At 44.0% G+C, this 21,520-nt stretch overlaps 1 protein-coding gene across 6 annotated transcripts in view; it reads left to right on the top strand.

The window, feature by feature from the left end:
* Erich3 (glutamate rich 3) overlaps positions 1 to 14,485 on the top strand; it is a 105,141-nt gene extending 90,656 nt beyond the window's left edge. For 5 of the 6 annotated variants that reach the window (XM_060392446.1, XM_060392450.1, XM_060392448.1 and 2 more), the window contains 2 exons: positions 1,177 to 1,299; positions 9,405 to 14,485. In XM_060392446.1, coding sequence (XP_060248429.1) covers positions 1,177 to 1,299; positions 9,405 to 11,668 — 2,387 coding nt within the window. In that variant the 3' untranslated portion in view covers positions 11,669 to 14,485. The remainder of the gene's footprint in view (positions 1 to 1,176; positions 1,300 to 9,404) is intronic. The other variant, XM_060392447.1, reaches the window with a different exon arrangement.
* The last annotated feature ends 7,035 nt before the right edge of the window (positions 14,486 to 21,520 follow it).

Raw genomic sequence — 21,520 nt, 5'->3', positions numbered from 1 at the left:
TACTAATGGATAAAGTGCTCAGGGAGCAGTCGGCACAGTGGGTTTAGTTTAAAAGAGCAGTGGTGAATGGTGTCCTGAGAGCACACGTTTCCAGAGAGCAGTGGGTGAATGGTGTCCTGAGAGAGCACACGTTTCCAGAGAGCAGTGGTGAATGGTGTCCTGAGAGAGCACACGTTTCCAGAGAGCAGTGGTGAATGGTGTCCTGAGAGAGCACACACGTTTCCAGAGAGCAGTGGTGAATGGTGTCCTGAGAGAGCACACGTTTCCAGAGAGCAGTGGTGAACGGTGTCCTGAGAGAGCACACACGTTTCCAGAGAGCAGTGGTGAACGGTGTCCTGAGAGAGCACACACGTTTCCAGAGAGCAGTGGTGAACGGTGTCCTGAGAGCACACGTTTCCAGAGAGCAGTGGTGAATGGTGTCCTGAGAGCACACATTTCCAGAGAGCAGTGGTGAACGGTGTCCTGAGAGAGCACACGTTTCCAGAGAGCAGTGGTGAATGGTGTCCTGAGAGAGCACACGTTTCCAGAGAGCAGTGGTGAATGGTGTCCTGAGAGCACACGTTTCCAGAGAGCAGTGGTGAACGGTGTCCTGAGAGAGCACACGTTTCCAGAGAGCAGTGGTGAATGGTGTCCTGAGAGAGCACACACGTTTCCAGAGAGCAGTGGTGAATGGTGTCCTGAGAGAGCACACGTTTCCAGAGAGCAGTGGTGAATGGTGTCCTGAGAGAGCACACACGTTTCCAGAGAGCAGTGGTGAACGGTGTCCTGAGAGCACACGTTTCCAGAGAGCAGTGGTGAATGGTGTCCTGAGAGAGCACACGTTTCCAGAGAGCAGTGGTGAATGGTGTCCTGAGAGAGCACACGTTTCCAGAGAGCAAAGGCAGCTCGCCTGCTTCCCGTCATGCATGTGCACTTGGCGGCTGTCGCTGCTTTTGGCGGTTGTCTTCTTTCTTTGCACGTGTCTCCTCACTTCATGATTGACCATGGTGTGCTGTCTTTTCCTCTTAAAAACCCATAGCTTGGAAGCTGTCTAATCTTTATGTATTTTTAGAAGCAAATTGCATTTTAATGTGAATTCGTTTAAATTAAATTGACCCTACTTGTTTGAACTGTGAAATGCCAGTGTTCCCGTGGCCTGCCTTATGCTTTTTGATACTTTATATGCTCCCCAACCAGTTGGACAGATAGCAGGTGATGCCCAGGCCCCTGTCCATGACCGCTCTAATGCTGCATCTGGATTTAGCACCGCAGAGGGCAGAGTGATGGCCATGAGGAAACCAGAGGCCCCTTTGGACAGAGGTAAGGGCTTGTCACTACCTAGTGAAGAGCTTTAGAAATCCCCCATAAGTTCTGCCCTATCTCTGCTTTTCATCTTAAAGTCCTTGTTTTGTCTCTTTGCCTTCTTATTCATTTATTTATGTGATTCTCATCTAATGGATTTGGGATATGATGGCAGGAAGTAGCCCAGAGGCCTGAACAGGAGCTTTGAATCTGACATTAGTTATAAATACTGTTTTTAAAAAATACATTAATTCTTAAGACAAAAAAAGGCAAAAATTTTATATTCCATAGCCTTAATCTCAGTTAACTGATGAAGCACATGAATTTACCTTTGCTGACAAAGTCATACGAGCTCTTGCACATTATGCCTTACAAGGGCTCATGGAAAACTTTAGCCCTTGAGAATCAGGAAAGAAGTAGCTCTTGTCAGTGTATAATAGGAGTGGCATCCCATCTTCAAGATTGCCAACCTAAACATCAAGTCAACTCACATACATGTGGCCAATGCCCTATGTCTGTGAAGGCAGGTTTCCTCATATCTGATGAGTACTGTTTTACAGTTGCTTGGATTTAAATGTGTGTGTGTGTGGGAACTCATGTGGTTTCACTCTACCCCATTTCCAGTGTTTAGAGTGGTCAAGCACTATGAGACAGCTTCATGGATGATGGAGAAGGTACAAAAGACACTTCCTTTATCTTTGGGCAGCATGAAAGGGTCAGGTGACAGGAGGTGGAGTCACAGGAGAGCAATGCTGAACTTGTTCAGTGGACATTCCTTTAGAGGAACTCTGGTGAAGCTCCCAAACACACAGTACAGGCACAGATGTTCTTTTGCCCAAACTCCAGGAAGAAAGTCTAGTTCATCAAACGTTGGAGGAAAAGGTGGAGTCATGAGACTCCTAAAGCCAGATGCAGTAATTTCACACAAACAATACTATTGATTGTCACAGCATAGATGCTACTGCTTTGTGGATAAGAAAATGAAGGTTGAGTGAGGTCCCATTTCTTATATTCACGTAGCTAGTCAGTATCAGACCTACACAGGCACCGGGCCTGTCTGATTCCCCAGGCACAGGCTCACTGCATGGGATCCAGCAGCCCTGCTGATGAATCCTGAGCATTTGCTTCTGTAAAATGCTTCCCCAAAGCTCATGAGATTGCCACAAAAACTACACTTGTCGTGCACTGCTATTTCTGAGGAAGGCTTCAATTACCCACTCTCCCGTGCTTTGGGAATGTTCTGTTTGACTTCTCTGTGCTTCTTGTGTTCCTATAACAGCTCAGCTGGGTATCATTAGCATGTTTTCTCCTAGAATTTATATTATTACATGGTGACTAGGCAATTTTATTTCCCTGTTTTTATGAATGCTCTTTAATTAATTCATAAATTAGAGGCCAGGTTAGAGAAACAGATAACTTTATTTAAATGTTTTCCATAACTGACTTTTAAACAACATTTTCATGCAGGAATTTGAATAGTGACAGATAAACTAAGAAGAAACTACATCCTTGGCTGTTTCCCATTGTCCCAACACAGCTGTGTTCTAAATCAGTCACATTTATTAGTGAAATAAAAATGGACTACATCTTTTTTTCCAACTTTTATTACACTTTATTCACTTTGAATCCCCCCATAAACCCCTCCCTCCTCCCCTCCTAATCCCACCCTCCCATCCCCTTCTTCATGCATGTCCCTCCCCAAGTCCACTGATAGGGGAGGTCCCCCTCTCCTTCCTTCTGATCTTAGTCTATCAAATCCCAACAGGAGTGGCTACATTGTCATCTTCTGTGGCCTGGAAAGGCTGCTCCCCCCTCAGGGGGAGGTGATCAAAGAAAAGGCCAATCAGTTTATGTCAGAGGCAGTCCCTCTTTCCATTACTATGGAACCCACTTGGACACTAAACTGCCATGGGCTACATCTGTGCAGGGGTTCTAGGTTATCTCCATGCATGGTACTTGGTTGGAGTATGAGTCTCTGTAAAGACCCCTGTGTTCAAATTTTCTGGTTCTGTTGCTGTCTTTGTGGAGGTTCTGTCCTCTCCAGATCTTACTGTTTCCCACTTCTTTCATAAGATTCTATGCACTCTGCCCAACAGTTGGCCACAAGTCTCAGCATCTGCTTTGATAGTCTGCAGGGCAGACCCTTTCAGAGGCCACCTGTGGCAGGTTCCTAATTTGTTTCCTGTTTACTTCTTCTTCTGATGTCTTTCCTCTTTGCCTTTCAGGATGGGGATTGAGCATTTTAGTCAGAGTCCCCTCCCTCTTGATTAGTTTCTTTAAATGTACAGATTTTAGTAGGTTTATCCTATATTGTAAGTCTATATGAGTGAGGATATACCATGTGTATCTTTCTGTTTCTGGGACAGCTTACGCAGGATGATCCTTTCCAGTTCTCACCATTTACCTGCAAATTTCATGATTTCCTTGTTTTCATTGCTGAGTAATATTCCATTGTGTAGATGTACCACAATTTCTGTATCCATTCTTCAGTTGAGGGGCATCTGGGTTGTTTCCAGGTTCTGGCTATTACAAATAAGGCTGCTACAAACATGGTTGAACAAATGTCCTTATTGTGTACTTGAGCCTCTTTTGGATATATGTCTAGGAGTGGTATGGCTGGATCATGATGAAGCGTTGTTCCTAGTTGTCTGAAAATGTGCCAAATTGTTTTTTTGTTGTTGTTGTTTTGTTTTGTTTCAGGTGAATTTGACACATGTCATCCAAGCAGATAGTTTTGTTTTACATTTTTCTTCCAGAGTATTAAGTACAGTTTGGAAATTGCTAATTGAATCTCATTAGATGACCTATAAAAGCCAACCTTAGCTTCATTGGTAGACCGGGATAATTAAAATTTTACTTCTTTGTTTGAAGACAACAGAAATAATCTTCTAAATATATGTTTTAAGGGGAATGTCATGTCATGTCTTACTGCCGACGATCCACATGGTTTGTGGCGCTACCCAGCAAGAGACTGAGACAGACAACAAAAGATCTGTTTGGAGAGGTGGTAGAGTGATAACATCCTAAAGTGTGTGGAGGGAAAGTGGAAGGATAGGAACAGGTTCTCACTGGCAGTACTACAGGTAAAACAGTTATCTAAACATGCAAGCAAGGCCCTGCTCAGAGGACAGAGGACTCACTGCCAAACCTGGTGACCTGCACTCCATCCCTGGCATCCACACAGTGGAGGAAGAGAACTGACAACTGAAAGTTGTCCTCTGACCTCTGTATGTGCACAGTGGTAGGTACATGATGACTCCTCACACATACAATAAATAAATCCTGAGAATGCAAGTGAGCAAAGAAAATGAGGAAGGCATGTCTGCTTATTGCATAAATTTACATAATATGCTGGTAGAGTAATTCAGTACAATTCATAGAATCTACACTTGTGTCCTTTTGTGTGTATACATATATGCCTATCTGTCTTAGTTGCTTTTCTATTGTAACAAACTACTATGACCTAGTTATTAGTGGTTCTTTAGAGTAACAGAATGTACAAACACATACACACCTCATACATAATACATACATACACACATAGCTTCATAGAAGGGCTTTAATGGAATGGTTTACAGGCTATGGTCCAGTTAATTCAACAATGGTTGTCCAAGAATACAGTAGTTGTCCAGTCCAGTCCAGTCAAAAAAATCTCATGTGGTCTTTATTGTATGCCTGAAGAAGAAGCAATGAACTTGCTAAAGAGGGCAAGAGCAAACAAGCAGAGAGAGAGAGTAAGAAAGAGAATGAGAGTGAGAGAGAGTACTTCCTTCTTCCATGTCCTTTACATCGTTTGCCGAGAGAAGGAGTAGCCAGATTAAGAGCGAATTCTCCCACTTGAAAACATCTGGATTAAATGTTTATTTTCTCACCTCAAAGATTTAGATTAGGAGTGGGTCTCCCACTTCAATGTTTCAACTGATTCAATTAGGAAAAAAATTCTCACAGGTGTGTTTTAATTAATTACAGTAGTAGTCAAGTTGACAACCAAGAATAGACCAAGGCAATTTAGAAAATTGTTTAATTGGGATTATGGTTTCAGAGGGCTAGAGCACAGGATGGAAGAGCAAAGGCATGGCAGTAAGAGTGCTCACATCTTAAGCTGAGAGGAGGAAGCAGAGAGAGAACACTGGAAATGGTATCTTTGTGACCTCAAAGCCCTAGGGCAGACCTCCTCCAACAAGGCTACATTTTTTTAATTGTTGTGACAAATGGTCCAACTAGAGACCAAGTATGCAAATATACAAACCTCTGGGCATTCTCAAACTACCAAAGTCTACTTTCTAATCCCCATAGGCCTGACCATATCCTAATACAAAACTAATTTAGTCCAACTTCAAGAGTCCCCATAGTCTTCCACAGTGTCACATAGTTTAAAAGTACACAATCCAAGTCTCTTCAGAGACTCAAGGCAAGGTCTTAATTGTGACCCTCTGTGAAATCAAAAAACAAAATCAACACTTCCAAATACACAATGGCACAGAATATATGTGGCCATTGCTAAATGGAGGAATGGCTACATAGTGAGGAAATACCAACCAAAACAAGAGCAAAACCCAAGAAAGAACTCCCAAATCCTGTAGTTCCATGTCTCATGTCGAAGGGCTTAGAGAGCTCAGCCCTTCCAGCTCTACAAGACACTCCTTTTTCTTGGGCTGGCTCCATTTGATTACTGTAACTCTCCTTGGCAGACATCCCACCGCCCTGGCATCTTCAGCACCATCTAGGCTTCATTTCCACATCTTCATCCAGTGGTCTCCACTACTGCATGCTTGATACCTGCTCTTCTTCACCACAGAGGAAGATTCTATAACCCCTTCATTCCCTAGCCTTCATGACTCTAAAGCCAGAACCAGATAGACAACAATACCAAGTTCAGGTAGTTTCTTGGGATGGAAACTGCCCTCCTCCTTGAATTCTGTTTGTTGACATAAGCTTTCCCTTTTTTGCTTAATAAAAAACACAAAATTCCTCGGGTATTTCCTTTGAAATATTAAAAGTTTAGCTGGGTAGGGTCTTGCTCTGATGGTATCCTTTCCTTTATTCTATTTTGCATCATGCCTGTCTATCAGCACAAGCCTTGGCTATAGCATTAAATTTCCTGGTTCTCCTCCCTCCCCTCCCCACACTCTACTGTACACTTTGTGTTTCCTTTTCTCGCTCTTGCTTTCTTTCATTGTAGCACTGCGTAAGAGCGATCAGTAATAATCATGCAACATATTAGGTTGCATTGAAATCTCCCCTGTTAATTAAACTAATCCAAAAAAAATTCAATTTTGCCTCAGGCAAAGTTTTAGGACAAGAGAAACAAAAAAGGAACCACATTTTTCTCTTCTCTAAAACATCACAAGAATTGTCTCTGGCTCAGTTGGCAATATTGTTCTGCTCTGAAACCTCTTGAGTCCACATAGCTCCCAGCACAACCATCTTCCAAACTCCCTTTAAGCTGGCCATTTAAGCCCCATTTACAGCATCCACTTTCCTAGTCCAGAGTCCTAAAGTCAAGCACATTTCTCCAAACCCAGCGTGTTAGGTTTGTCACAGCAACATACTCCTTGGTGCCAGCGTCTATCTTAGTCATGTTTCAGTTGCTATGAAGAGATGCCACGACCAAGGCAACTTATAAAAGAAAGTTCTTACCTGGGATTATGTTTTCAGAAGATTAGAGTCCATGACAGCAGAGCAAAGGCAAGGCGTCAAAACAGCTCAGATGTCACATCTTGATCCACATGTACAAGGCAGAGAACTGGGGATAGTGTGAGTCTCATGAGGCCTCTAGTCCAGTCTCCCAGTGACACACCTACTTATCAAGGGACTCCTTATGTCTTCTGGTGCTTCCCAAGCAGTTTCAACAAGTATTCAAAGGATATGCCCGAGAATTCAGATACCTGAGCTTTGGGATTCATTCTCATCCAAACCACCACAATGTCCATGTTGGTGTGTGGGCGCCTACATGTGTGGATGAGTGGACATGTGTGTATTTTGCTCAGAGGTCACCGTTAGCTATAATTTCTAATACATTGTTTGTCCTGTTTTAGCTGTTGTTGTTGTTTGTTTAGTTTTGACACAGGGTGTCTTATGGAACCTAAGCTCATTAAGTAAGCTAGGCTAGCAATCCCCAGGAATCCCCTGGTCCCCAGCAATAGCTTACAGGCATGCACTGCACCACCTCCACTTTTTTTTCTTTATAGCATGAAGTCTGGAAATGGATGCGTCCTCTTGGGGCTCAGCGTGCCTTACTGACTGAGCTATCCTCCCAGCCCTAACTTCTGTTCATAAATGAAAGTACTAGAGGCTGGAGAGGCACCTCAGTGGGTACAGATACTTCCTATGCAAAGTGTTGTGACAGAGTTCCACCTGGGGACACACTCGAGGGGGGAAGGAGAGAACTGAATCCATGTAATTTCCCTGTGACCTTCTCAGGGGCTTTTGTGGACCTGAGCACACCAGGCAGAAGCAGACTTATCAAGAAAATGAAAGTATTTATAAAGTCATTAAAATAATAAACACCACCTAGATGTCATTTTAAAGTTCTGCCATGCTGATCCTCCAGTTAGGAAATTTAAAGATGTTGGGTATTGGTGGTCACAGGCTTTCACATACTCTGCACAAACCGTTGAGAAGGATCCGTGTCTTGGTAAATACTGAGAAATCCAGTGACCTTTCAAAGACACAGCAGACTGTAGACCCAGATTCTCAGAGAGTCTTGCATCAGAACTTGTTAAATACTTCAGCAGTGTTGTAGGAGGAACAACACTATCCCACACCAAAAGGTCCCATCTCACTCTGTGATCCTGTTTTGTCAAATGCACTCAGTTTCTGAGCATAAATGGCATGCAACCTGATGTGGAACACAAATTGGCATCTTTAGTAAAATGCCATACCTCAGTGATAAAGACTTTTGATGGCTAAATCTAATCAGAGTAGCTTTAACGTATTGGGAGGGGTATGTAATATGATTACTACCTCTGGAGAATGGCCATGTGCCTACATGTCCACTGAAGTAGGCACACTTTTCTCCCCATTTCTCTCTCTCTCTCTCTCTCTCTCTCTCTCTCTCTCTCTCTCTCTCTCTCTCTCTCCAGCCTAACCTCAGGCCTCTTCTTCCTCTCCTCTCAATCCCACCCTCATGCCCTCTCTCCCCATCTTCCCTTTCTCAGAGAAGGGAGGTCCTCCATGGGCGCCAACCCACCCTAGCACCTGAAGCTCCAGCAGGACTAAGTGCACCCTCTCCTACTATGGCCAGACAAGGCAGCCCAGCTAGGGGAAAGGAAGCCAAAGGCAGGCATCTGAGGCAGCTCCTACTCCCATTGCTAGGGGACCCACATGATGACCAGGCTGCACATTTGCTGCATATGTGGAGGGCCCTGTCCATGCATGCTCTTTGGTTGGTGGTTCAGTCTCTGTGAGTCTCTGAGGCCGAGCTTAGTTGACTCACATCTCCTTATGGTGTCCTTGACCCCTCCAGCTCCCACAAGACTGCTGGAGCTCAGCCTCTTGTTTGGCTTGGGTCTCTGAATCTGTCTCCATCAGCTTCTGGTTGAGATCTCTCAGAAGACAGTTGTATTAAGTTCCTGCCTGCAATCATAACATAGTATCATTAATAGTGTCAAGGCTTGGTTCTCTCCCATGGAGTGGGTCTCAGATTGGGCTAGGCACACACTTAATGCTCTAGGTAACGAGGAGTTTTAAGAGTATAAATACCTTTTTTCTTATTGCAAAATGTCTTTTTTTCAAATCTTAGTATTTGAAATGAAAGTATTGTACACATTTGTTACATGTGAGATAATTTATTGATTGTGAAATATAAGAACCTCGGGGAATATTGTGTTTGCTTATTTCAACATGCCCAATGTTCAACCTTTATATTAATGTGTCCATTAAATTTGAAAGCATTTCTTTTCATAATGAGGAAGGGCATTTTCTAGTCATGGTCCATGTTAGTTGACAGCACCTTATCAACTGAGAAAAGGTTTGATACATAGTTTTAGTATCTTCTTGATGACATATAAAGTCTCATAAATATCCTATAAGACTCCTTATTTTATTTTCTGCTTTGCATGTTTTGATCAAAGTGACCTTGTTTTCTCATCTTACTTTTATGGCACCAAATGGAAATTCAGTGGAAAAGGAAGGAAGAGCCATGAGCTCAAATGAGCACCCCAAGCAAGCTGCACACGAGGTGTGCACGCTGAAGGAAGAAGCCATGGAGAAAGATGGATTTTCCCAGTCTGGGGATGCCGACTTCTACGTGGGACTGAAGGAGGAAGCAGGGATGGAGGGAGGTGACGCCTACCATACCCAGGATGCTGATATGAATGTGGGACTGAGGGAGGAAGCCCATGTTGCAGATGTTCCCTTAGGGGAGAGGAGCCCCACAGGAGAGCAGCCAGCACCAGCAAAAGAGTCTACAGGGAGAGTGGAACATTTTCTGAGCATAGATAATGAGGCAGAGGCAGGCACAGAAGGGAGTAGCAGGCTTAGAGAGGAGCAGTTAATGCCCACAGGAAAAGTAGCAGCGGGCAGCTCTGTGTTTCTAACTGTAGACCAAACTCTGGACAGGCAGAGGGATGTGGATTCCACCAGGAAGGCCTTGCTGCAGACAGCGATGGAAAAAGAACAGCCAGTGTCTGAAGGGGAGCAAGAACTGGAGGAGGCAGCACTCACAGACAGCACAAAGCTCAGCCCAGGGACTCTTGGGGACACAGCAGTTCTGAAAGAAGCAGGGCTTTCTGAAGTTGAGGCAGAGAGGAAGGTGGGTTCCTCCAAACAGGTGGAGGAACAAAGCAAAGAGGGAGCTCTTACAGAGTTAGAGGGCATGGGGTCTATAGCGGACACAGCACCAGAGAGAGAGGACAGTTCTGAAGTGGAAATTCTTGGGGGACATAAAGCAGCCATGGAGAGGGAGGATGTTCTGGAAGCTGAAGCACCCTTGAGCTCCTCAAGAGGAGAGGTGTGGGCAAACCCCAGGGAGGTTTGCCAGGGCAACCATGAGGGACTCTGTAAGGCAGACATAGCAAGGGAGGGAGTCATAGCTGACACAGAACTCACCCTGCAACAGGATCTGCAAGCAGTGCTCCCTGGGGAATTAGCTGCAGCTGGAGACATGGAGAAAGCTGAGAGGCCCCCGGTACCTCTGAGGGAAACTGGATCTGAAAGAGAAGAGGTGACTGAGGCCACTGTGCTGAAGCCAGAAGACCTGTTAAAAGAGCAAAAAGCTGAAGGGGAGGAGGAGGGAACGGAGGTGAGTTTTGAGAAAGAGGCCCGGGCATCTCCTGATGAGAGGAAGGCTGATGCTCAGGAGGCAGAATCTACATCCACAACTGAGCTGGGTGAGGCGACAAGGCTTCTAGGAGAGCCACCCAAGCAAGAAATAGTCGCCTTGCTTGAAGCAACACTTCACCTTGGAAAACCGCTGGAAGAGAGTGAGGCCACAGAGTATAAGAGACAAGAAGGGCTGCCAAGCCAGCAGAGTGAGGCTATGTCTCAGCCCTTCAGGGTGCCCAACCATGATGGAGAGGGGCTGATAGAAGCTCCTGGACCTGAGCCAGCAGACAAAGCTCTGCCACCAGAGAGCTTTTCCACAGCGGGAAGTGAAGAGTGGCCTTCTGAGGAGCTAGACAGTCATGCTGAAGTAGAGAGATTGGATGGAGGCAGGCCTTTGCAAGTGCAAGGAGGGGACATCATGAAAGTGACCCAGGGAAATCTTCTTGAGGAAAGGCTCACCAAGGCTGGGCTGTTCAGCAGAGAAGCTGAGGGGGCGAAGCTCCAGGAAGAGCAGGATGGGGCTAGAGAGAGCCCTCCAGGGACACAACCTGACAGCCTCACTGGGCAGAGCGGGGCCATGGGAGGAGACACAGTTGAGGCTGAGGAGGGTCTGCAGACAGGAGGACTTGAAGAAACAGCTGCAGCACAGGGGATGGTATCCACAGAGTCTGAGTCAGCTGGTGGGGATTCCGAGGCTTCCTCCTCTGCAGATGCCCGGAAGGAAACCTGGGGCACAGCAGGAGAGACTCCAGGAGAATCAGCAGCTGAAGAAAGGGCAGTGGCTGAGGACATGGCACCAGGAACCACCAAGGAGAAGGCTCGAGAAGTGCAGGACTCAAGGCCAGGGAAGGGTAGAGAGGCAGGGGACACGGAGGCTTTTCAGCATGCAGGTACAGCTGGGGAGGAGGCAGGGACAAGGCTGCTGGATGCCGGACAACAAGCAGGAGCAGCTGAAGTGTTCAGAGGCTCAGTGTCTCAGAGAGCGTTGGAGCTTAGCAGAGCTTGTCTAGAGGCAGCACCTCCCAGGAAGCTGGATTTCTCCAGAACCCAGCAGAATCCCCTGGAGAAACTGCAAGGAGAACATGAGGGTGCAGATATTCCTGTGACCACAGCTGAGTAGGAGATTCCATGATGGCTGGCAGGCGTCGGTGTGGTTGTTTGCACGGGTCTCCTCCTGCAGGGTGGGCTTCACTGGTGTGTGCTGCATGCCTTACAGGCAGCCTTCAGTTCCGTGCTGCTCAGCCCCAGGCTGGCCTGAAGGGTCTGGTGGACATAGGGAAGGGGCTAAAGCACAGTAGGCTGACCAGCTCTCTGTGATCCTTCATTCATGTCCCATCTTTGTAAGCGGGGTTCCCTGAAGTGAGGTTGGTGTGTCTCACAGGACCCAGGAGAAACACACACAACATACAGAGAAGGGGGACATTGAGGAGCTGGGGCAGGAGAAAGATTATGACTCAAATACATTATGTGAGAATTAAAAAAAAAAAAAAAAAAAGATACAGAAAAGAATGTGTCCTCAGCTCCAGGCCCAGAAACAAAGGGTTACAAATCGCTTCCATATTACCTTTCTTTCACACACATATAAAATCCACACCCCCAACTCCTCCCACCACTCTAGAGTTTTGAAGGATGAAATAAAGCTTACCTGTGGCCATTTAATCTTGAACTGCTTCTGTGCTTTTACCTCTGATGTATTATAAGTGTATGTTTAATAAGTGTACGTGTTCTATGAATAGGTTACAAATACTGTATATATAGTTAATATACAATGTTTAGATACCTACTTTTTCAATAGTGTAAGCAAACACCAAAATATATGTATTTTCCATATTCTGTGTTTCTGAGAGAGCAGCACATCATTAGTGCCTAGTCTATTATTTTGAGTGATTTTATCACAGTGCTACTTTTTTTTCTTTCCAGATATTGTGAAACTGTCTTGGTTAAGCCGTCTTTGGTTAGCAGTGGCAGAGTGGCAACAGACTGAGTTAGGCTCCTCACCAGGAGTTTAGGTTTTCTTTTAACTCTCTCCTAGCCTGTGTTGGTCTCAATCTGTAGGCACTGGTCAGTAGGTTAGTAACTAAGGCTCAGGAAGATTTGCGCTCTAGGGAGATGTGGCCCCAGACAGAGAACTTGGGGGCTGGGGGGCAAGGGGATTAAACTGTACACAGACAGGGTGTCTATGTTTAAATCAAAGTGATGTATTTTTCAAATATTTGACTTTTACCAAAGATTACCAGAAAGTGAACCCTGATGGCTTAGTTTTGTTGAAGTTGCTTTTCATTTAGTAAGTAAATAGTACTCCCAATTTCTTGCATGGGGATTGTGTCTTAACCACCTGGTATTTGGAAATTCACTGTCTCTTGGAAATGTTCATGGTTCTTATTTACACCTGAGGGTGTGGTGGGTAGAGGAAACCTTTCTGAAAATGCCCTCTGTATGTGTCTGTATTTGGTTTTCTCTGTAGACTAGAAAAGCGTGGCTCTCAGCACTTTGTCTTTGGGAGAGATATCTACCAGTCTGCTCAAATGTAAATGAAATCAGTATATAATCTGGGTAACAGTGAGGAGGGTGATGACTGCAATGGGAAGATGTGGTCCAACATGTCCTCCATTCTCTGTACCTGACATCATCCTGAAGCTCAGCAGCCCACACTCCCACCCTAGCTCTGTTGTTTCAAGCCCTAGCTGCCCCGAAGCTCACATTGAGGCAGCAGTCACAGCCACTGTCCTGATGGTTCCCTATGTTATTTCCTAGTCCCAGCTTATCCTGTTCTGGGGCTGGGTCTCCTTGAAGACATCTACAGACCATGCTTCAATGCTCACACTGTTGACCCCATTCTACAAGGGAGCAATTGTCTAGCCAGGAGGGGACGCAGCCTTTCATGTGGGCCCTTTTAAGACTGAACTCATTCTCCAACGCAAAACTTCAGTTATATCTGGTTTTAAATGAACCTAAGCATCAATAGTCAACATTTTACTTGATTCTAAAATGTAGCCAAGGTTGAGAACCCCTTCTCCAAGCCACCTGACAGTCATGCTGTCTGCCATCTGCTCTGTGTTGCTACTGTCAAGGTGTCCTGCTACTACAGATGGTTTTCATTTTGACGAACAGTGGAGCTTTTTGATAAACACTGATGCACCAGAGCAGACTTACTGGAACTGAGAGTGCATGGGCCATTTTATCACAAATGTTATCACCTGGAACTGACCACCTGCTCTCATAATTAGAAACTGCATAGAGTGCTGGGCGTGGTGGGAGGGGCAGGGCCACAAACTGTGGTTCTACCAAACTGTGGGGGGTGATTCTAAAGTATTCCAAAGCATGATGCTGTTCAGATAGATCACTGGTTACAGTGAGTTCTGGCTGGAAACAGATTGCAGCAGCATTGCCAAGTTCATCTTGGTCTCCTTGACTTTTCTGATCCGAATGTCCTCCTGTGTTGTGAAAAGGAGATGGTGACCACCATAAAACTGCTGAATCCACCCTTCAGTTCACTTCAGTGTGACTGTATGGAGTGTATTTGGAAGACTTTCCTCTCCTCGTGGAGGAGGAACAAGTCATTGAAATCTGGCCTTAGTCTCCCTGCCCTGTGCTCTGTTCTGTGCCTGGATCTTTTCTAGTCCCATCAGCATACTGTGACCTCTACAGGACTTCCCTGGTGTTATTCCCCCCCAGGCCACACAGCACTTTAAACACAGCGCTGAAGAAAAAGGCTGCAAGCTCCTTAATCACTTTGAAAAATGAGCTTTGTACAATGTGCTAAATGGAAACTGCATTGGATTATTTTTGTATTTAACACCTTCCATCATCCAGGCCTATAGCAGAATCTATAATCTGCATGTGGGTTTAACTGTGAAATTCAGTGTTGTGATGTTTTGATTGAGTAAACTTTATCTTTGCAAATATTACATCAATAAAATTATGTTTAGTGAAACTGGTTTTCCCATAGTTTCTTCATTATTAAAATATATATATATTTACAGGCATGACAGGAGAGTTTTCTTGGAAAAGAAGATTAGATTGCTAAGTGTTTTCTGTTATTTTCTTGCAAAATTTGAATGATAAGAGCAGACAAAGGAGACATAGCTTTATTGGGTTATGCCTTAAGTCTATGGTTTGTAGATTGTCTGCATTTTCTATTCTCCAGGAATGATGCCAGAGAGGAGAATTATTGCCAACACTTCATTGACAATGTAAATGGAATCTCAGTGCAGTGAAGCACCTGTCTGAAATCACAGTCTATATCAGGTCATATAACTTCTCCCTTAGGCTAGCTTTGAAAACGCCGGACATTATGTCTAGGAAGATTCTAGGCTAGAATGCTAAGTGCTGGTCTCCACGTGTTTCTGCTGAAGAAGAAAACATCCTACTAACATGTTTTCTATCAGTGGTGGGGGTGTTTTTATCCAGTGTTCACCAGGGAAAAAAGAGGTTTACACGATTCAGGAGATGACAGACTGCCAAGGAAACTTAGGAAGAATAGGGCTTTGCGATTGAACTTTGAGAAAAGCCTTTCCTGTCACTTTATAAACTTCACTGAGGTAAATTTACAGCAGAGGTGAGTTTTCTACTCTCCTTATGATCAATAATTTGCCACAGTTCTTGCCCTTGGAAAATGATTGTTTGAACAAAGAAGAGAAAATCTCAAAGGAATTTATTTAGTGGGTGAAATATTTGAACAGACTCAAGGACATCCCAAGAGACGCTGCTTATGACCTTGGGTAATATTTCCTCCTGTCCTTCTCTACAGTCAATTTTGTCATAAAAAAGGAAACGTCCTGTCACCATGGTTTACAGAAGAAGTGAAAGAGAATAGGAATAAATAAAGCTGGAACTCTTTAAGAGTCACTTCCAAACTAACCCTTCAAAACTGCTCTAACTGATCCCCCTTTGTTGTTGGTTCTTTGTTCAATTTTGTTTCTCCAAATACACCTAACAACAGGAGAACCGTGTCCTTCACAGTAGCTGGAGACTCATCGGAAGAGATGAGAGTGCTGGGTAGTTGGTAATCACATGGTCGTTTTAATTACTTCCAAATTGTTCAGACTCTTTAGCCATCTGTGTGACCCTTACACTATTTTGGAATGTGGCGGTTTACCCATTTTAAAAGTGAAAAGGAGGTATGTGGAAGATTCTCAGACAAGCTGCTGTCACACTCTCCGCTTCGCAGATGTCTCCTGGTCTTTACTTAGTGCAAGCTTATAATTAAGGGTGTAGAGATGATCATATATCATAGCTCTCCGAGGTTATCAGCAGTCTCGGTCCCTTGCAACACACAGACCTTCAAGCTGGTGTGGAAAGATCCACGAGGGGAGAGGGCTGTTTTCCTTGTTTGCTGTCACGGTGGACTGTGGCATACCCCTACAGAGCTTCATTGTCTTAAGATGAACCTCACCGTCAGCCTGTGGTCAGCTTCTTCCATGTGTCCATCCTCTACACTTTCTAGACCACACAGGCTCACTCTTTACCTACTTTCTATTTTACTGTGATGTGGTGGCCATCCAATGACCTGATTTAGACAAAGGAGGAGATGAAGTTTGATGTAGAGTTGAAGGGACTAGCTTTAATGGTTGATTCATAGATATTTCTAGAAATGGTTTCCGGGTATTTGTTTCCCACAGAACTAATTGAGGACCAGACTGAACTTTCAGCTGAAAATCTATTAAAACTTTTTTTTTTTTTTTTTTTTTTTTAGGCTTTTCTTGTCCTGTGACTTTTGGTAAATTAGCCACATGGAGTTTCTATGAAGAGCATTGTTGCACAATAAAACAATCTTTGTGGTTTCCACCCACTTCTTATGTGATATGCATAAATATTATGTTTTACATCTATAAATATAAAACACCAAGTGGAGAAAACTGATGCCAAACTCCCTCATGCTAGCAGTAAATAATATTTGTTCACAGTTACATAAACTAATTAAAAATAGAAGTCACCATTCTCAGAGATACAGCTTTTAAGTTTTTATGTGTGATGTTTATTAGAATTTATAATGCATATATGTGGTCTTGATAAAATGTGAACTTCTAATAATCCCAATTGTATTCAATGTAGAAGAAATTTAATACAAAGAGCCTCATGGTCATTAGGAGATTTTTAAAATTAACTTTTATCATGTATATTAGTTAAGTGGCAGAGAAACATGTTGGGATGAGTTATAAAAACAAATAGATATGCTCAGCAGTATAAAAGTCTTTTCTCCAAGTGGGATGGAAATACAAGTTTAAAGGAAAATAACAGTATTTTTTTTTCTAATGCTAAAGAGAAGCTTAGTCATGGACCTTTGCCAATAGATGTCTGAGGTCAGCTTCCCTAAAAAGTGCTTCAGTGTTGTGTGTTTGTTGGGACAGGTCTTTGGAACACACCGTGGGGACCGAGGACTCACCTGTGGGCTGAGAGAACAGCTGGGATGCAGTGCAGGAGCTGAAAGGCTGTCTACTCCTCAGAGGAGCCTTGGGGCAGTGAGGGCTGATGGAGCTGGGAGGAACTGGCCCCTTGATTCCCACAACAGCCTTTGCTAGGAGCTTCCTGCAATTGGAGCAGTCCCCAAGCAGGAATTCATATCTCACGCCTAGTCCAGGCAGCACAGGACCAAATGTGTTCACTCTGAAGGGAACTTCACAGTGAAGCCCCAAAGCACTCCCTTCATAGATAAAACATCAAGTTGCTGTGGGACCTTTACTCCATGACATGCAGAACAGAGCCATAAACATTTTATCGTAAAAGGTTCCATTTTATAACATTAGAAATTGTATCTGTGATTTTTATTTCAGCATGTGAACAAATTTAGATGTACAATGTGTAAGCAAGAACTAATGGTTTCACAATCTTCCTAGAGGTCAGTGAACAAACATGTTTGGAGACTACTGGTATAAAATGCTGACTGAATCATGCCACTCTATATTTCTTATGCCTCTGTCCTTGGCAGGAAGCAACTTAAAGCAAAAGCAGCTGGGTTTTTTTATAGTTAGAGGAGGGAACAGACAATCACAGGGAGGTCCTGGTGCCAGGGGGCTGAGGCTAACGGGCATAATGTGTCCACAGATGACCATACTGTGTCCATAGTGAGGAAGCAGAGAGAAATGAATCCACATTCTCAGCTTGCTTTCTGTTTTATTTAGCCCTTAGAATTACGATGGATCTTCCTACCTCAATTGACCCACTGTGGAAACACTCTCATAGATATTCCCATCTCATAGATATTGCTTTCATTGGTGATTAGAGACCCTGTTAAGTCGATAATTAGATTATATGCCATAGTAATATATATATTACTACAAAAGAAAGTCTGGTGGAAATCTACCACAAAGAAATAACTATCTTTGCCTTTGTGGTGAAATAGATGGCTCCTGGAAGCTTACTCTCCTTTCAAGAAACTGATTATAAGACAGACACAATGGCACATGCTTGTAATCCCAGCACTTGGGGAGGCAGAGGCAGGTGGATCTCTGTGAGTTCGAGGCTAACCTGATCTACAAAGTGAGTCCAGGACAGCCAAGGCTACACAGAGAAACCCTGTCTTGGACAGAAAGAAAGAAAGAAAGAAAGAAAGAAAGAAAGAAAGAAAGGAAGGAAGGAAGGAAGGAAGGAAGGAAGGAAGGAAGGAAGGAAGGAAGGAAGGAAGGAAGGAAGGAAGGAAGGAAGGAAGAGAAAGAAAAAAAAAGAAAGAAACTGATTATGAAGCTTCATCTTTGGCTGCCGGTCCTCGGCTCCCAGTAGGCCCACTTCCCACCCCCATTAGAATGTAAATGAAATGTACTTCCAGTACTGTAGGGCAGGCTGGCTTCCTGGGGACCAGTGGCCTCATGAGAGGAGGGCCTGTTTCCCTGGACTCCAGACCATCTCTGTGCCTAGAGTGTGTGATATATTGCGTGAGCTCTGTAGCTATGGAACAAAAGAGAGACCATGGGTCAAAACGCATGTTTGGCTAGCATTTTTTTCTGTTCTGAACAGCCTTTAGGACAAATCCATGTTGGCAAGATACAGGGACTATTCAGAGAAAATAATATCTTATAAAACATTAGTGTCTGCAGGGGACCCTGAGACCTGAAGTTCCTTCTGCTCTTCTTCAATAGCATACAGGGGCAGCAGTATCTCCAGGGGCCAGAGAGGGTTCATATTTGATGGGAGCAGAAAAGGGGGTGGAAATGCACTCACCAAGAGTTTGACAGCCAGGACAGCTTTTCATAAGCCACCTCCTTTGAGAGAGCGAGAATCCCAATTCCTGACGAGATCCCTTCTCAATGTTCAGTATTCTTGTAAACACTGACACAAGTTATAAAACAATGTTTTAGAAGCCGATACATTTTATGATCTGTCCCAGTTCATCCTTGAAGGCGGCAGAGGTTCTACATACACTGTTCATACACACATGCATATATGTATCTACATACAAGCATGCATGTGCATGCACACACTCACACACACAAACACACACACACTTCAATGGTTAAAGAACAGAAAATTGTCCAGAATGAACAGAACCCCTGCAGTTAACACAGACTTGGAGTTATGATATCTCAGTGCCCTCTAAGCTTCAGGACCGGCTAAGCTAGGCCACTGTGTGGTAGAATCCTGTGGTCCTGCGAGCCCCGCCTTGGAAGTGTGTATTGAGCATCAGAACTTTGAAAGAAAAGAAAACAAAACTCCCCCACCTGTTCCTCTGTGCAGTCAAGGTTTTGCACCCCTGATCTAGTGTAAATGACCACTGAGATTAGATGTTAGAGTGAAGATGTGACCTCATAAGCTGCTTCTGTTCTCTGTGTCTTCTCAGATGAGAGGAGTGAACCTTACTCTGTGACGATGCTGAGTCTTTTTAATTTTTTCTTTATTATTATTATTTATTAAATTTATTCACATTGTATCCCAGCTGTGGGTCCCCTTCCTCATCTCCTCCTAGTCCCACCCTCCCTCCCTCTTCTCCTCTATCACTCTACCTAGTCCACTGATAGGGGAGGTCCTCCTCCCCTACTGTCTGACCTTAGCCTATCAGCTCTCATCAGGACTACCTGGATCCTCTTTCTCTGTTGCCTAGTTAGGCTACCATGCCAGGGTGATCAAAGAGCTGGCCAGGCATCTAAGTCCATGTCAGAGATGATGCTGAGTCTTCTGTAGTCCAGCAGTTAATACAGCTTTCTGTCACCGCAGCTCAAAGCTTACTGTCTGGTTTCAGGGCGAGCCTCTCCTGTCTTCAGGACCACCTTGATCTTCCCTTGGTTTATCCACAGCACAACTGCTTCATATTCTCATATTATCTCTGCCATCCCTTCCTTCGTTTTCTTATTTCCTATCAGTTTGACAAGTGAATTTTAAAGTATTATGCATATTCTACTTGATAGTCCTTATTTTAAAACCAGCAGGCTTTTAATATAATCTTTATTTTAATAACATCACTTACTTGAAAACTAAGAGAATCAATTTGTTTTCAAGTATCTTTAAGTACAAAATATTCATAAATTCAACTTTTCCAAGAAGGAGATTTCAATTGTAAAAGTGCTAACAGTGGAGCCAGAATGTTTTCCACAGCTGAGGCTTAAATGAGAGTTTAACGCAATTGTCTTAAAATGGTTGTGAAGAGATTTTAACATCTCAATGCTCTTGTTATTGGCATTTAACACCATAATACTCTTTTTAGTGGCATTTAAAAAGTGATGCTCTTGTTAGTGGCATTTCTTCTCTTATTTCAACTTCAAGGAAGGGTTCATAGATGGGTCAAGGAAACAATTAAGTTGTTTGAAACTTCAGAGAGCAAAGAAATTAAGTATTCCAGACTGAGAATACATTTTTCTTCCTCCCCTTCCCCCGTTTTTCTTATGCCTTTTCTGTTGCCTTTGTTAAAATGAGATGGGCTTACGGACTCTTGCTCCTTTCAGACAAGGGCTGGGCTGTCTTTGCCCTGTTGTAACAAAACTTTTAGATTTGTTAATTGTGGGGAATCTGAGATCAAGGGATCAGCAAGTCTGGTGTTATGTGAAGACCAGATGCCCGCAGTTTATCCCAGAGTGGAGAGCAGGAGAAAGGAGGATGCTGGCTGATTCGATGCCCTCATGAACCTCAGCAGAGGAGCTGAAATCTCCATGGCCTTGTCACCACCCAAGGGACCTGACTATCAGCAGCAGCTCAAATTCCAGTAAGTGAGCTTTGGAGGGTAACGTTCATTGAAATCCTGGCCTGGATTGGTGTCAGTTTCTTGGTTTTTATTCTAATACAGATAATCAAGAAGATATTACATTGTGGGAAACTAGGTGACAAATATCAAGACTTTGCTAAATAACAGTTTCTGACAATTATTATTCACGTACAACAGTTACAAAAAATTAGAGTGGCAACTTGTGAAGGGCTCAGAGCACTGGTTCTCTACCTTCCTAATGCTGCCGTCCTTTAATGCACTTCCTCATGCTGTGGAGGCCCCCAACCATAGCATTGTTCTCATTGCTCATTCATAGCTGTAATTTTCCTACTGTACTTCGATGGTCTTAGTTGACCCCTGTGACAGGGTCATTTGACCCTCAAAGGGGTTGTGATCCACAGGTTGTGAACAACTGGCTTAGGAAAAAGGGAACAGAGAGGAAAGTTCAGCAATCCTACCTAGATCTTCAAAGAGATCTAGTGGGACATGGAGACTGGCTAAGAACACGCAGACGACATAGGACATGGCTAACAACACACAGACGACATAAGACAGGGAGACTGGCTAAGAGCACATGGACAACATGTCCTAGTTCCCCAGAGGCTCTGTGTGATGAAGTCTAACGTGACAACAAGCATTCATTCACGTGACATATGTGCTCTGCATTACAATCCCCTTTGCATCTGCAGTGAGCCCGGCAGCCCCTGTGAGCATGCAGGGAAGGTGCCATCATCTTGCTGGAGACTTAGCCCATAGCTACTCTAATTTTACAGTTATCGACGTCATGTTTTACAAGTAAACACCATAAGTCAATGTGATTGGAAAAGATGGAGTCTACAATGG

Source organism: Meriones unguiculatus, chromosome 10, assembly GCF_030254825.1.
Source record: "Meriones unguiculatus strain TT.TT164.6M chromosome 10, Bangor_MerUng_6.1, whole genome shotgun sequence".
NCBI classification, from domain to species: Eukaryota; Metazoa; Chordata; class Mammalia; order Rodentia; family Muridae; genus Meriones; species Meriones unguiculatus.
This window is presented reverse-complemented; position numbering and strand designations above follow the sequence as displayed.